The sequence below is a fragment of the Schistosoma haematobium genome, chromosome 6 (assembly GCF_000699445.3).
Source record: "Schistosoma haematobium chromosome 6, whole genome shotgun sequence".
NCBI lineage: Eukaryota > Metazoa > Platyhelminthes > Trematoda > Strigeidida > Schistosomatidae > Schistosoma > Schistosoma haematobium.
Genome location: NC_067201.1, coordinates 21728829 through 21746574, shown reverse-complemented (window position 1 = coordinate 21746574; position 17746 = coordinate 21728829). Strand labels below are relative to the sequence as shown.

At 36.1% G+C, this 17746-nt stretch overlaps 1 protein-coding gene across 2 annotated transcripts; it reads left to right on the top strand.

The window, feature by feature from the left end:
* Positions 1 to 1082: 1082 nt before the first annotated feature.
* On the top strand, positions 1083 to 12159 carry MS3_00008781 (uncharacterized protein; the record flags this gene model as incomplete). Of its 2 annotated transcripts, none has more annotated exons than XM_035733028.2 (5): positions 1083 to 1169; positions 5093 to 5166; positions 6266 to 6443; positions 9881 to 10274; positions 11211 to 11290. In XM_035733028.2, the coding sequence occupies 5 exons, from the start codon at positions 1083 to 1085 to the stop codon at positions 11288 to 11290; spliced, it is 813 nt and encodes a 270-aa protein (XP_035589846.2). The 2 variants fall into 2 exon arrangements, with proteins under 2 accessions (XP_035589846.2, XP_051065759.1); XM_051217125.1 differs by lacking the exon at positions 1083 to 1169 and adding an exon at positions 3388 to 3537 and having other exon boundaries at positions 11211 to 12159.
* Between the last annotated feature and the right edge of the window lie 5587 nt (positions 12160 to 17746).

Below are 17746 nucleotides of genomic sequence, written 5' to 3'. Positions count from 1 at the left end.
ATAGCATCACAGCATAAACAAGTCGAAAGTGGCCGTGTGTAGGCAAGTCGTAAATGATTACTGGGGAGTAAATCGAGAATAACAAGCTGTGTAATAATAGTTAACAAGCTGAGCAAAAGCTTGCAAAATACTGAATACATAAATGTAGCAGTCTAATCACTCGATAACTACACAATAAGACGTGCAGTGATAACCCATAAATTAATACAGAGGCTGTCCTTTTCCTTAATCATCGTTCCAATAGGTCAAGAACTTTTTATAAAACAAAGAAATTGATAAACCTCTTTATCGCGCATAACATCCTCACTGGTGCTACTCTGTGCTAGCAAATCACATAGAAAAATCCGTGGCAGTAATGCTCATTACGAGATACTGTATGGATCTAAGACTGTTATGAAATTTTTAAATGTGCTTTTAGATATCCATTCAGCTGACGATTACAATCTTAAGGTTATATTTAATGGAGGCTGTTATCGCGCCAACCGCATCTGACCACAAGAAACTGGAGAAATGTTCAACTTTGTCTGTAGCGAGGTTCTTCACGGATTTGATTTTGAGCATACATTTGTTAACCACAATCCAATCGGGTTTTCTGAGAGCGATAGAAACCGGATATCTAAACGGCTACTTGTTGAGTAACATTTCAGAATTATATCAGAGGGTTCCTAAATGCAGATGAATTTAAACTTCTGTCAGCGTAGTTGATCTACTGAAGCTATGTCAAAACTAACGTTCGTTTCTTCCAAGCATATGGAAAACCAAGGAAAACACTTTATGCCTATGACTTCACAAATAGATAAGATTTTTTATACATTAGATGTTCTGTAAAGAGGTTAAAAGTTCAAGATTATACTTTTTGCTAACTTATGATTAGATTCTGGTCTAAGATGCAAATTTCGAAGCACTGGTAGGGAGTAGTGACCGCGGAACTGTCATGTTCAACAATAGTGTCCACTACGTTCGTTATACCAGAGCAAACTGTATGAATTCAGAGAGCATTTTCAACATACTCCATAGTCACAAGAGTGGTGGAATATAACAGTGGATTGCCACCAAAGATAAAGTGAGATACTGTTCAGGTCATGACATACCTCATGCCAAATGCACATCCAGGACTACAACACACCAGGTTAAACGAGACACAGAACGCCTACAACGGTCCAAAACTGGTATCTGGCACAAATGGAAAACTGCCTTAAAGGATCCCAACCATAGTTTTTGCTTTGTACTGATAAACAGATAGAGGCCAAATGTTCGAATCCATAGGAGATCTTTCCAGTTCAAGCTGAGAGCTAAAATATAAGCTAATCCAATATAAGTTCATAACTAAACGAAAATCTACAAACGAAGAGGTTCTGTTCTCCATAAGGGCTTATTGGTGAAAATCTTACCAACTTAGAGACAATGTAAACTTCGTTGAGTAACCAAATCAGGGTTCTCCAAATGCGGACCTTTCTTGGACAACAGTGTTGACTGAAAGCCTGCAGAATACCTAACTAACTCCCTCTCTGCAGGATGTGAAAACAGCCGTCTAAAATCCTGAAATAACAAGCTGAAGCTAATAGCAAAGAGATATGTGGTATGTTCAGATACTCAATAGATTCATATCTCAAAGAATGGAAACAAGCTATTCCCTTTCCATTCTTCAAAAAAGGTAGGAGAGATTCAGACTACCTGCAAACCATCCTCATCATTCCAAATTCTGTCGGCGACAAAAATAACGTCCTGCTTTAAGTTCAACATAGATTCGTGAAAAATTTGTCCTGTAAGTTTGAGATTTTCGTAATACGGGACAGCCGGACAACCCGCAAGAAGCAAAAGATACCGCTCCTTGTAATATTCCCTTAATTTACATAGTGGTGCACCTACTTCTCATAGTAAAGCCTGCAAACATGGATTTTAAGGACCCGCTTCTATCTAGTCTCCGAAACTACCTAGAGAACGGTACGTTTCACACCAAGTAAATCCAGAGCACTGGAGTTGTAGGGTTTTAGCATCAGGAGGTTTACATTGAACTACCGTAAGTTCACCCTTTCTTCTGATCTCTAATGTCGACCGTTGGGATAAAATCAGATCGACAAACGATTCAAAAATCTCGATCTCCATCGAATGCAAAAATAACACGCCTGAGTTTCTGAAGTACCTTACAACAAAACAGGAATGAACTGTAGGCAACAGGTTAAAATGTGACCTGTTTAAATGTCATATCATGGATATTTCGCTTCATTTGATGCGAAAAAGTTACATCATTTATAAAAATACGCTACACCTGTATCCTCAGAAAGTGATCTCGGGTTTTTAACCACCGACAGACTAGACATCAATTTGGACTACACGAGGGATTTAGGCGAAGTAGACGCAAATCACTACTTCATAAGAAGGCAATTCGACGTGGTCATTCGGAAGTTATCCTTAACTCTTTCTAGAACACACAGATCTACCTTGAAGTCCAAAATGTGGTTTCACCCGCTCTCCGAAAAAAACCTTTAGACCAGGTATAGAGGCGGGGAACTAAGAAGGTGGAAGTGCTAATACAAAAATCTTACAAACACACCCCAACACTTTAGATTATTATTACCGAGCTATAGGAGAATAGGACGTGACCTGATAATGGCAGGTAACATATCAATTACTTCAAGTCACTCCAACACGAGCATACTTCCAGAACACCACAATAACGCGTCGCAAGTACGCCGACACTTTCATTAAGGGTTCCTCCCGATTGGAACGCTCTTCCAGTCTCACTGACCACAAAACCCTCAGTGGATACTTTCAAGATGGGATATAGCAAACACACACTCACCTACAGGTTACCATCCGTCCATTGAAAAAAACTGCACGTGACATGTCTCATAATTTACGACGGTTACCATCGCTTCATATCAGTGACTGCTCTCTATTTCGCCTATTGCCATCTTCGTTCTCGCTCTTATTCTTTCAATTCGGCCTTCTCTCACTGTGTGAATAACAAATTAGTTAACACACTTATTTAATTCTTTCGTGTAACAATCTTCTTCACTCACCACTCGAATTATCACTAAATATTTTCCACATAGCATCCAAACAACCTCGTGATCTGGTGCGGATGCATGACCGGGTGCCTTCAGCTAGGTGAATCCATTAAAGCTCATGTGCTCAGAAACGAATGTCGAAGAAGTACAGATCTATTTATTTTGGGGATTTATTTACCGTCACAATGGTAATGTGAAAGCAGCTGATATCCAAAAACCCTACCCAAAGGCAAGACGTGGATGCTCACTAAAATGACAAGAAGTGGACGCTCATAGGTCATCACTTTACACAAGCTCATGACAAAGATATTGTATATTGTTTAATATAGCGTGAGCAATGAATGTAAATAATTGAACAATGTTCAACAGGTTCAGTGTTGGCATTGACTACAAAATGCAACCGCTGCGCTCAAAAGCGAAGTACAATAACGAGTTGGACAATCTGCTTCTAGTTTCGATCACAAGATTATCCTAATTTGGGGCTTGTGTTATTTCTGTTTGTTGTCGATTGCTTTAGTTATAAAATGTAAGTGCATTGTGTGTGCTTGCTTAATCATCAATTCAGCTCCATCTTCGTTCTCTTCTCTTTATTCCTGTCCTCCTTACTCACTACTCTTCGTACACCGCAGTAAATAAAGTACTTTGTGGCTAGACACAAACAGCTAAAAGTACGCGTTTGAAACTCTATGCCACCAGCTTCTACTTTCGACTACGCTTGTGTTAATGCTGCGGCACTAATCATGATTAATCAACATTAACAACAATTGTTGTCGATTGCTTTTCTTACTAAATAAAGATTCATTCTGTGTCCTTACTCGTAGCGTTGGGTCGAAATTCGCCAGAGATAGGTGGATTTTGAGATAGTTACACAAAAACGTTAATGTGTCTGACCCTTTTCCCGTTGTCGTATCGTAGGACACAAGGTGACCTTATACTGTCATTTCGTATCTTCATTTATGATTTGAGTGTTAATATGTCTTATCTATTTGCTCCCTTCAGCACTAATAATCTCCAGGGTCATAGCAAGAAGGTTCACAAACCACGATCTAATAAACCTAATGTGGGGTCCCGTTTTTCTCATCGAGTAGTCAATGACCGGAACGTCTTACCCGAACAAGTGGTATCAGCCCCAGCAAATATTTTCAAGGGGAAGCTTGACCTTCACTGGAAGGCAATCTGTCAGGATTAACACAGGTTGGCCAACCTACTATCCTTATTACTGGAATCTGAAGAACAAAATTGACGAAAAACCATCAAAAACTCACCCATTTGTGGGATTTTTACCACAACATATGCTAAATTCACCTTAAATCTTACCACGCTTTAGGAAAAATCTGTGAATTGAGGGTTGAAAATCCCAAAGCGTTTACTGTTATTGTGTTTTTGACAAAACGCCTGTCAGGTACACCATTTTGGTGGATCATTTTCAGTAACTGAACAAACGACCTAATTTTCCTGCATCAAATTGGAATATAAGAACTACTTCAGGTATTTTCACAAATAATATCGCATAAAGGACTCTGATAAATCAGACAGGAACCACTTTCTATAACTTCGGTCTGTATTAAAGCTTTATTGTTTACCATATTAATTACACTGAAAATAATCTTTTGGTTATAAATAATTCATCGTTCGCACTGGGTCGAAAATTTGCTTTATCGAACGAACTTACGTCGTCAAGTTACTAAGCGTCATAAAAGTAGTCTTTCTCTTATACGCTTTGCTTATCTTTCACTATGAATGTTAATTTTGATAAAAAAAATAAGGTTTTCTTGTTAAAAATGTAATTGTTTATTAAAATAAACAAAAGATTTTGTGCAAAAGACACTTTGGAAGCTGAATGTCCACGAATCCTGCTCGTTTATGTTATTGATATTCTGAAGCAAATAAAAAGGAATAACCTTACTCTTTGCTATCAAGAAATGTGATGGTAAGGATGAAATGTAACTACGTTTACGAATGTTGTATACAGTTAACTAAAAATGGCATGACTATGGTAAAATCTGTACATGCGTTCAGAATGAATACCTCACCATTATATCCCTTAGTGTATACTTTCTTATCGTTCTTTTTTCGTCCAGATTCTCCCATACGTTGCTCTTCACACTTTCCAAGAACACAGCGTAAACCTGAACGTCACAATTATGGACACTGAGTAAGTTACTGTGATGATAACAGCACTCGAAGTGAAATAATGATGACAAAATTTGGGGAAGAAGTTTCATACAATCTGATTGTTGTTTTTATCCCTTAATTCATTTTTATTTTCCTCCTGTTAGTCCAAAAGGTCTAACTTCTTAATGAATTGGGAAAGTACTTACTCGAATTGCATTGTACTCTGAAAATAATTTGTGTTTTTGTCACAAAAATATGTTTAAAATGTGTAAGAGGTAGCCTTTATCAGTGAATATTAGTAGATTGTCCTGATCTTTGATACTGAAAATTACGGATTTGTCACAGTCGACCGATTATTATTGTTGATAAGCAATCAGATACGCTTTGACTTATTGTGATGATTAGGAGTATTTGATTTTAGTACGAACTAAGAATCCCAGAAGTAACGCAATTGGATCAAGAAGTACTAGATAAGCACGAACGAATGTACTGTATTTGGAATTCAAAATCAAGCATTCAACAAGTACAAAGGATCCAAATGCTTCACAGTAACATCTACTTCTGGTTGACAGATGGATATCTCTCTTAAGTGACAAGTGGTGCAAGTTGGTAGTGACTGATCGAGCTCTCTAAATCGTGCAGAGATTTTGTCAAATACCAAGCAATCAGTACTGATGATGATATCAAACTAAGTCAGCATATATTTTCGGGAAGTCAAAACAGCCATAATAAGTATTTTGATGTAATCGTGATGATTGAAAGGAAACTAAAGAATTTCTTTAAAATATTTACTATTGATATTGTCACTAGTAAAATGAATAAGTGAAATACATTAGTATTTCTGATAAACCAATAATAAACACAAAGTATATATCTCCTAATATATCAAATATTTATTATAGTTTGTATGCTTATAAGAACGGTTTACTTCCCTGGAAACTATCGTTCCTAACATAAAAGGTTTGAGTACATTGTTCACTTCCTTAAATCCTTGTTGAGGCTTTTTGCGTTCACATTTCTGTGGAGTCATAAAGCAGGATAACAAAGAAAACTATCTTTTACTCATTGATTTCTAATAGTTGTTTATCTGAACTGACTCCATGATATGAAATACAGTCTTGGTTTTGTTTTTATTTTAGTTTTAGTAGTGGAAGTGGAGAACTACAAGGACCAGAAACTTCATATTTGATTGGATGTGTTGGATCAGTGTTACGGCAGTATATAGCTGAAGTCTTAATTAAACGGCCTGTGGATCCAATCGATTATTTGGGTCGATGTTTAAAAAATTATATAAGAATAAGAGATATTGAAATAAAAGTAAGTTTTCGGACAGTCTATATAAATAACAATCTTAGTGGTAATCCTAAATAGGAAGAAATACTTATCCTGGATTTTATTGCTAGCTCTAATCTGAATATATCAAGATGTTCTTAATTTATTAGTTGAATTCGTGAGTCGATCGAAGCTACACTACCATGGAAATCCTGGAAGCACTGGGCGGCCGTCTCTTCCTACTGCGGGACTCCTCAGCAGTGCGCATCCACGACCCCGCCTCGCGAGACTCGAACCTAGGACCTATCGGTTTCACGTCCAAACACTTCACCTCTAGACCACTGAGCCGGCCGGCATCCAACGGTGTTGATGTCTAACTTCAACCAATCTACGAAATTGCGCCACCGTGCACCATTGTCTCACAACAGACCTGGTTGAACTCCATTTGTCACGGCTGTTACATGGTTGAGAATTGACATGTAAGTTTCTGTCCGTATGTAGTTTCTTATTCTCTTCAAAATTGTCTCATGTATCCAATCTCACTCACGTTGATTTCGAGTTTTTATAAAGTTTTATTATTTGTTATCCCCTCATTTTACACGCATACTTTGAACCATATTCTCATGTCTAAACTTTCTAACTATTAATTGATACTGCTACTACTATTTTTTGTACACCCTTGTCAGTTTCATTTCGATGGGTTAATTTGGTTTGCTAGCTTAAACCCATAGATATTAATACTAGGTATCACATTGATTGACTAACTCTTATTGCTTTGAATGTTTTATTTCTAGCTAAAATATAGCTAGTTCTATGAAATTCAGTAATCAAATGTAAACTTTTTCGAACATAGATAGGTTTGACAATTTGTCATTGCCAGAAAAAGTATATAATTTGAAAATCATACTTCAGAACACTTTAAACCACCACTAGAAACACGGAAGCACTAGACATCTATTTCGCTTTAGTACGCCAATTCTCAGTATTGCACATCTACGACTCCGGGATCATGGAATTTAATCAAGGGCCTTTCATTTTACTTACGAATGCCTGCATCGTGAAATACCGTTACCAACTTCGAACAGTAAAGGAGGGTTGGGAAACATCACGAAATGATTAAAGTTAGACATTAACACCATCGAATATCAGGTCAACATTAGACGTTCTCAAACAAGACCGAAAGTCCTATGTTCAATACTTTATGGTGGGTTTGTGATTGTTCGCTGATGAGGAGTCTCACACTGAGACAAAACAGCCCTCCAATACCTACAGGTCTTCAGTGGGGGTCTAGTTAAGACTATTTCATGATTTAAACTAACAAAACTCCACAATCTCCACAAACCCTCCATACTGATTCATTACCAATCCATTTTCTGCTTATATTATAATATGTTCACAAAGTTCTATTCTATGTTTGTAAGATTTAGACGTTAAAAAATGAGGTCATTTGTTGATTACTAGCATCTGATCATAGACGACTTTGACGCATTGCTCATATATGTGCTGAGTTTAGAGATAGAGTACTATGCGGAAATGGCATATCAACTGATGAGGTTATGAATCTTCATCAGCTGAGGTGCCTGAGGCATGTATTACAAATGTCATAACCATCGGTTATCTTGACGTGCGATGGTTATCGAAGTAGGGGTAAGTTGGAAGAAAGATAGTGGGCTAAACCAAAACCTTGGAGTCAATCCATGAAGTAACTGACTAGTGAACTGAACCGTGTAGGTAAGTATGAACTATCTGGTCGTGTTTCACAAGTTGATAATGACCAATAGCTTGAAATGTTGATTGATATAACTCAAAATTGGTATTAATCGTACAGACTCATTCAATATTAAACTTCCTTTAAATCTTGAGCTTTACAATAATCATTTATGTTTTGCCCCATTCACTCACTCTTTCTTCCCTGGTCATATTCCTAATACCTAATGCTTTCTAATACAAGCAATACAGTTATTACTTCTAGCATTTTAGGACGGTGTAGGGACTTGAACTGATGAACATATCCGACAGATTTTACGTTACTTATAGCTGACTATTTACACATTATATATTCCAAATGCATGAAATATACTAACTAAAGCTGAACAAGTGGCTTGTCACATGAATGCATTTGCATCCTTGTGTTGATATTCATTCTGAAATTAATTAAAAGTTCACATTTTTTAATAACTTATCAAACCCCTACAATGAAGTCACTAAATATGAATGTCTCTGTGACGTAAAGTGGAACAGATTCAGCGATTTCATTGAGAAGTGTGAGAGAACGTTGAGCAAATGACAAATTCTCAATCGTATAGTATGTATCTGATTAGAAGTTATTTTCAGAAACCGCGTTAGACATATGATTCCACATCACAAACTAACCTTTGTTAGATAACCATTGCAATCCTAGGAAACAGTAAATCGTTTCTTCGCCTTCTGAACAGTACATGCCATGTGACAAACGCCTGACTTTCTGAACACTGAATTAACACTTAATATTTTGCATCGCTAGCTTCTGTCAATGTTCAACAATTCGATCATTCTTGCTATTCATCTTGATAGTTTTTTCTTTTTGTAATAATGTTACGTGAGATTTGTCAGCTAGATGTACCTGCATCCCAGAGATCATGGTAACTCATTCACTCCAAACACCATCGTGTTATCCACTTAGTTACTGTGTCTAGACATCCAGTAGCTTTTGCAACAGGATGAAGTTTAATTCATCTGTATTAGTTGTGTTCAATCTTTTCATTGATGTTCATGACTGCAATTGATCAGTCTCTTTATAATGCTTGTGAATTAATGGTAGTGTCTAGGTAATCTGCATAGGATACACATATGCCGAAAAGAGACTGATCAATTACAAACCCAAATATTATTGAGAAGATTAAAACAGCCAAAACAAACATATGTACAGCTCGATAATAAATCCGTCCAGTGCTTTCAGGTTTTCAATCATAATCTAACATCAATCGGTTCATGATCTCAATCAAAAAATTTAATAATCTCCACAACCCCACACAGATAATTACTGTGTGCTCACTAGTGACTAGATTCATGAGGGAATTCTCGGAGTTCTAATGAGAAGCCGTGAACAGTGAAATTAATCCGTGTCGGATAGAGACAGGTATCTACCTCAGTACAATGGAAGATGGTCGCACAATTTCGTGGATTGGTTGAATTTAACTATTTATACCATTGGATGCAAGCCGGCTCAGTGATCCATAGATTAATTGTTCGCGCGCGATCCGAAGGTTCCAGGTTTGAATCCCGTGAGCGGGATCGTGAATACGCACTGCTAAGGAGTCTCATACTAGGACGAAATGGCCGTCTAGTGCTTCCAGGTTTCCAATGGTGATCTTATATCAATCGGTTCATGATCTCGATCAAAAAAACGTAATAATCTCCACAACCCTATACTGGTAAAAATGGATTTATACAATAATTCTTATGTATTTTTTTCCCTAAATATTTCAAATTTTCTTAATAAGGAATCTATGGAAAACAATGAAATAATCAATTTGAGTCAATTAGAAGAAAACAAAACTTCATTAGAAACTAAAAATGAGGAAGAAACTTCAGATCTCACTACAGAACCGAAGAATAATGGACATCACTCAGATGACAAAATGATTAATAACGATATAGATATGAATAACATTAATGAAATTGAAGCTAATAATAATAATGATGATATAGAGGTTCAGGATAGAAATCAATTGCAAAGTGATTCAGAGAATTATGTCAAAGAATCAATAAACCAAGGAGACGTAGATGATGATGATGACGGTGAACAAAGTACATTAAAATTTGATAATGAAACTGATGATGAAATCACTTTTGAATCACAAATTAAACAAGATATTAATGAAACACCATTAGAAGGTGAGTGAATGAGTATGCGTGAGTGAGTGAGTGAGTGAGTGAGTGAGTGAGTGAGTGAGTGAATGGAGTTAATCAATCAGTCAGTCAGTCAGTCAGTGTTCAATTTCTATTAATGATGTGTTTACTAATTTTGATTGTTTAGTTACTATGGGAAATTTCCCTCAGTTACTGATTTTTCAAATGACTTTTAACAAGACATTAATATAAGAAAATGATTTGATACTGAGGTACTTTGTATAATAAATTTCAAATATGTTGATAAACTAGTGAGTTTCACTTGAAGTATGCCGAATCTTTGATTTAGTATTTATATACATATATTACAGGGTGAATGGTTTAGTATTGAAGCGTAATTGTCTTTCTGGACAAATGCCCTGGTACGGCCGAGAGTGGGGAGAGCCGCTCTCTCTCTCTCTCTCTCTCTCTCTCTCTCTCTCGAAATGCTCTAACACGGCCACATGCATATAACCACTACCAGGAAGGTCCTACTCACTGCCTTCTCGATACAGAGGTGTTGTTTACGAAATTGAGAGGACGAAAAGTGGATATCCGGTGATTTAACCGGGTTGGTGGATACAGAGGATCCACCTAGAGGATGAATTGGGCATTCTGGACTCCAATGTTAGCTACTATCCATCATTGCTTATATCACTTATTTGCTTTCGCATACTGTCTAAAGATAAAGCACTAGGTGAGATATTATCAACAAAACATGTTATGAAAGGAAGTTTCTTTCACACTTATTCAATGTTTCAACCTATATATTCAGTCTTCTAATTTACATGATAAATTCGGTATATGTATGGAAAGTGTCCATGATAACTGAATCAGATGGTAGAATTCAAACGTAATATTAGTTAACAGTTTTATATAACTCATATGATGAAAATACAATCTCACTATTTTTATGTGTGTTTGTTTTCTTTTTATTGACAGATATTACTGATCGTGATCATGATGATGATGATGATGATGATGATCAAATAGAAGAAGTAACTGATTCTGAATTACAATAAACTGTTACATTATGTGTTACTATTTCATTAATCATTTATTTCATGTATGAATGGGTCTGAGTAAGTGAATGGATGAGTGATTGATTGATCAATGGATTGAGTGCTTATTGTAGAAACAAGTTCGAGTGTAGTAAGCACATCATCATCTTTGATCAAGTTAATATATTCCAATATTTCCCTAGAACGTTTTCATTTATTTACAGTATAGAAAATCTGTATTTAAACTTAACTTGTACTATTAGGTAACTAATTTTAATAATATAAAGATGATATTCTATGATTAAGATTTGTGATTTATCAATAATAGACAAATATTGTGACTATAAGCAAAGATAGATAGTGGCAGCCTCCAAATACCCTGGTACGGCCGAGAGTGATGAGAGTCCGCTCTCCCTCTCGAAATGCTTTCATATGGCCAAGCGTATATAGCATCTGCCAGGGAAGTCCTACTCATTGCCTTCTCGTGGCGGTGGTGTTGTTTACGAAATGGAGAGGACGAAAAGCGAATGTCCGGCGCTTTAACCGGGTTGGTGTACATGGAGAGTCCATTTAGGGGAGTTGAAAACCCTGGTTCCAAACCATTAGTGCACATAGGCTCCAGAATCCTGAAGGAACAAATGGCGTATGAACCAATCGTTGGTCACCGGCTACTATGGGACTGCATCTCCTTACGATGCTCCACTGCCTTGTGGATTGTACCTTTAGGTCGAAGGCTCCAGGTGTGGCCTCCTAAGAAAACCACTTTTTTCAGTTTGGGCACCCGGTTAGTATCACAGCCCTCACACATATCGAGTGAGATTTGTGTGGCGCATATGTATTTGGTGCCCCCTCGTACCAATATCTATGTGTTAAAATAAAATAAAATAGTGGCTAGCAGTGGAATCCAGTTTGATGCGCGTTTCGTCCTATTTGGGACTTGTCAGATGGATAGACAAAATGCGCATCTTGGATTCCACTGCTAGCCACTATTCTATCTTTACCTATAATGCTTGTGAATTAAGTCAATATCGAGGCAATCCTCACATATGCCAATAAGAGACTGATCAATTGCGATCCTAAATATCAATAGGAAAACACAAGTAAACCCAACACCTAGTGAATTTAAATACAGTAACTGTTTCAGTGCTTCCAGATTTCCCATAGTGGTCTACCTTCAATTAACTCGTGAATTCAACTATTAAACAGGAACTATTTCAATTTGATTCTAATATGTTTATGTATATATCTTATCATTTTAAAGTAATTAATCCCTTTGATAAATTTCGATAGAGCAATATGAAAAAATGTAGTTCTCAGAAGGGGTTTTGTGGAGATTTTAGAAATTTTCACTGATTGAAATCATAAGTCAATTGAAGCTGGACCACCATGGAAGATCTGGAAGCATTGGACGGCCGTTTCGTCCTGGTATGGGACTCCTCAGCAGTGGGCATCTACGATCCCGCACCCCGCGAGATTCGAACCCAAGACCTATCAGTCTCACGCCAGGCGCTTGACCATCTAGGACGAAACGGTCGTCCAGTGCTTCCAGATTTTCCATGGTGGTCTGGCTTCAGTTGACTTATGATTTCAATCAGTGAAAATGCATTTCATTTGAAAAATGTCATGTATTTGCGCTATATATTTCAAACAATCTAGTCATACATACACAATTCAAGACATTTTATATGAATATTAATGAAGATCAATTAAAACGAAGGTTAAAGTAAACAAGGTAACAAAGGAGAGAGAGACATTTTTTTACATCATATAGAAAGAATAAGAATCTGTCACATTACCATAAGCCATTAAATGATTTAAGGATTACCAGGATAAATTCAAGGAGAACTTTGAATTTATGAATAGCCAAGGCTTCAATATACCTGAGAATTCATCCTTAACAATTTCTATACAGCATTTATAAAACTGTATTTGTTAGATCTATCGAAGCGTCCAAGTCACCCGATTGAGATACGCGCAAAACCGAAGTTTCCAAAACTACGATTTGTCTACAATAGCGGTTCTTTATTAATTAATACACAAAATTTAGTTACAAACCTCAACTTGTGAGGTGTCTGGGGCGTTGAAATGCGACCTTCAAGTATGAAAATAAAAAGGCTTCCTGTAACAGTAAGATAGAGAATAATTACAACATACGATATTACAAAGGACAGCTGATAGCTGTGTCTAAATTTGATAACAGTTTATGAACAATCGAAACCCAAACCAAGAGCAAAACAATATGGAAACTGTTGTGTTTAAACAAATGCACTAAACTGTGGATAATCGCCACAGCAATTGAAGTACAGTGATTATAATGATAAGTACAATGATAAGTACAATAAACGTTATAAGTATATTTGAACATTTCAGAATATTACACTACATCTTGCGTTACAACATAAGTGTGAAGATTGTTAGGAATACAACTGCTTACTGAATGTAATTAAGTAGTATAAAACAATATACGGAGTGGAAAGGGAGCGAGTAGGAACAGTGTAAGACAAACTTAACAGTATGCATGTCAATTTTATGCCCCGTTTCAATTATATGCTTCACTATCGATGAACATGGTATTCTACATCCCATGTTGATCGGATCATTTGACACTAATTAGTTTTGAAGCCATCTATTCACATATATCATTACCTTTGATTTGATTGTTCAATTACTCCTCCCTATGTATGTGTATCCCATATAAACATGTATTTGATTGAATAAATCAAACAAATGGTGTATTTATCGATTGTTTCTATGGTAAGTTCTTAAATTATTTTGTTATTCCACGCGAGGGTGGGGGTATAAAATTTGTATCTTGGATTTCAACTTTATCTACTATGTTCATTTTTTTAGTGAATGAGAATACCAATCGAGACAATCGAAATTACAGAATCCATTAGTAAAACCTGAGAACCATATAGTGAATGACTTCATTTGCAATATGTCAATCAATCGTCTCAGACTTTGTTGTTCCTTCGTTTTCATACTAATCATTCTCTGTTCTGATTCTCTTTTCATTGATCTTCTTAACCTTTTGTCACCAGGCCTTTCATTTTCGATTGATGATCACACATACTACTTATATCTATCGATATCAGTAGCGTGCATCACAATATGAATTGCTTTTAACCTAGTTGAAAGAGAATAATAAAAGAGATCTAATTTGTAAATTATAATTCATGTTAGAATCATTTGAATTGGATATATTTCTCGAATTTCATAATTAAAGGTCATCTAAACTTTATATCACCACCATCATTGTTGATAGAAAGTATAGTTAAAGTAGTGATCAATAATTCACATCTCTGATCGATGATGTAGGAAATGTTTCATTATTAGAATTTTTATCGATTCTGATCTATGATCAGAACAACCTTGTTGGATAATCAATTCGGTTGTTGAACTAAACAACATAAATCATTCAATCATTTTCCTATGTCTAGCTCTTTTACTATGGATCGAATGCTATCGATCATTTGGCGATCCGGTCATTTGTTTAAACTTCTCAATACTCATTGGAATATGTTGTGTAATTTAGATGATTGGAGGTAGTTGACCCTGAACCTACGTTTTGTGTTATTTGAGACACATCAGCATTGTGTACTTATAATCTTGAAGAAACTGGTTCTCCGATGTCAGTCTTCGTCACACTCTCAGACTTTACCATCGAATTATTCAAGCCTCAAGTGATTTCTTATGAGACTGAGCTGTATTTTCAATCGACAAGTCACTAAGCGATGACCAATATAATCTTTTAGTTCATTCAGGGTTGGCTTTGCTAAAAATTGTTTCTGCACAGTCGGTGACCAATCTTTATTTTCTTATATTCTGTGGTCTAACGTATAGCAACAACGCTTACATTCCCCATCGTAATATCGTCAATCTATGTAGATATAAACAGGCCAATGCTTGAAATGTATAGAAACGTTCCAATAAACATTGAATAAATTAGATTTGGGTGGAGGTGGAATATTCATATTTGAAGTTTTAAATGTGTTTTAAGCATTACGAGTTGTTAACTGTTCCAAATAAGTTGCCACCAAAATGCCCTGATACGGCCGAGGGTGGAGAGAGTCAGCTCTCTCTCTCTCGAAATACTCCCACATGGTCACACGTATAGAGCTACTGCTAGGGAAGTCCTACTCACTGCCTTCTCGAGGCATTACTGTTGTTTAGGAAATTGAGAGAACGAAAATCTAATGTCCGGTGCTTTAAACGGGTTGGTGGATACCGAGGATCCACATAGGAGAGTTGGAAAACCCTGTTTCAAACCAGTGATGCACATGGGTTCCAGTATCCTGAAATAAAAAAAATGATGTATGAACCTATTGTTGGTCACCGTCTACTATGGGACTGCATCTCCTAACTTTACTCCACTGAGTTGTGGATCAAACCTTTAGATCGAAGGCTCAAGCTGTGGCCTCCTAAGAAAACCACCTGCTTCGGTCAGGGCACCCGGTTAGTATCACAGCCCGCACACAAATCAAGTGACTTGTGTTGCACATATGTATTCGTTGCCCTTCTGTACCAATATTTATGTTCAAATAAAGAAGTTAGGAAATCAGATAGATAGCATAATGACTAATGCATCAGTAAGTTTTGTTTTCATCTTTGTGTTCAATGGATTAGACAATCATATGCACAAACAGACATTGTATTCGAAAATGAGTATATGGATTTAGTATGTACCATCATAGTTTTATATGAAACTCAAGAGTTAAGCCTAATAGTCAAGTGTTAATTCCGTTGGCAAATCACTGCCACAGGGCAGAGTGGGTTGGAGAATGCTGGTCGGCGGCCTATGCTCCATTAGAAGTAACAGGCGTAAGTAAGTACAATAGAACCTACATGCATAGAAATACATATTTCAGTGTACTTGTTTAAAGTACAAGCATGTTCGTTTGAGTGGTATAGTCTCATTGTCATATAGACTAGAAAGATTGAGTCCTTTAAACTTTCAATGATACACTCAATAGTACGTGTGATTATCTCGACCAAAATATACATTTTCTCCAAATGTCTTTTTTTAATATAAAACTCCATAACCCACATTACTGATAATCATCATGTGTTTACCGGTGATTAGTTTCCACAGGAAATTCAAACAGTTCTTATGAGAATGTTTGACTAATGGAAATCAACTATGTCAGATGTGACACATTTATCCATTAAAGACAATGAGAAGTAATCACACAACACCGTCAACTGATTGAAATCAGACTTTCATGTTAATGGATTTAGGTTCAATGATCTGGAAGTTAAATGTTCTCACACAAGATCGAAGATCATGAATTCGATTTCTAATTTCGGGGCCTTTGATGCCCAATGCTGAAAAGTCTCATACAATATGAGATAGTCTTCCAGTGCTTTTTGATTTTCAATAGACATCTAACTTGATTGATTTATGATGTCAATAAACTGGTTCTTTACTATAATGCCTCGAGTCTTTCTAAAATGACTGCCGATCCAAAGCCTGAATGAAAAAAGGAGGGCTGAGCATTGGGTTAGCAATCCTGCTCTGTAAAAAAGAACCATGCTAGAAATCGCTAGCTACTGGATTCAAGTTTTAACAATGGGGTGCAAATGCATTCATATAACAATCTCAAATAAGACCACACTCACATTTAGCTTATATTACCAACAATCATAGATTGAAATCTAATCATATATGTTAACAAAGACGGAAATCAAAGAGGGATTTTGTTGATAATATAGTAATTTAATAGTTTAGATCATGACTCATTTAAAGCTAGACCATCATGGAAAACTTGGAAGCACTTGACAGTCGTTTCGTCTCACTATGGGTCTCCTCAGCAGTGCCTATCTATGATCCTCCCTCGCGGGTTTCGGACCCAGGACCTATCGGAAATTACAAATTACACTAAATCATTATTTTTATCAAATTCAATACATAAATCGTTTATGACATAATTCATGTAAACTTTGATTGACATTCTCTTTAGAAAAGAATGTGATAGATAGTACAAATCGATCAAAAAGCAGGAAAAAAAACGTTTTGTCCATTATTAGATGTGATCTAATAATTTTGATCCCATTTTCTTTGTATTTAATTGGTCAATATAATTTAAGTGATATAAAGTGATCTTTAGAATTATATTACGTATATATGTAATATACAGTTCGTGTGTGTGTGTATGTGTATATGTGTGTGAGTGTACGAACGAATTTGTACATTGGTATTTTGTTTTTTTTTAATGATTTTAGTAACTAGGGGGAATTATTGTGTTCAGGTACATAATCGGTATTAATGCACTTTTCAATACCATTAGAATATTAGACTTAATATAAGAAAGTTAACTGTCCATTATTTGATTGCCTAACATATGTGACATTACATTATCTATTTTTTACTTGATTTATCATGGAGTCAGTATGTATGGTATTGTAAGAATCTTTGAAGAATAAATACAATCTTACTGATATTATATATATATATATATATATATATATATATATATA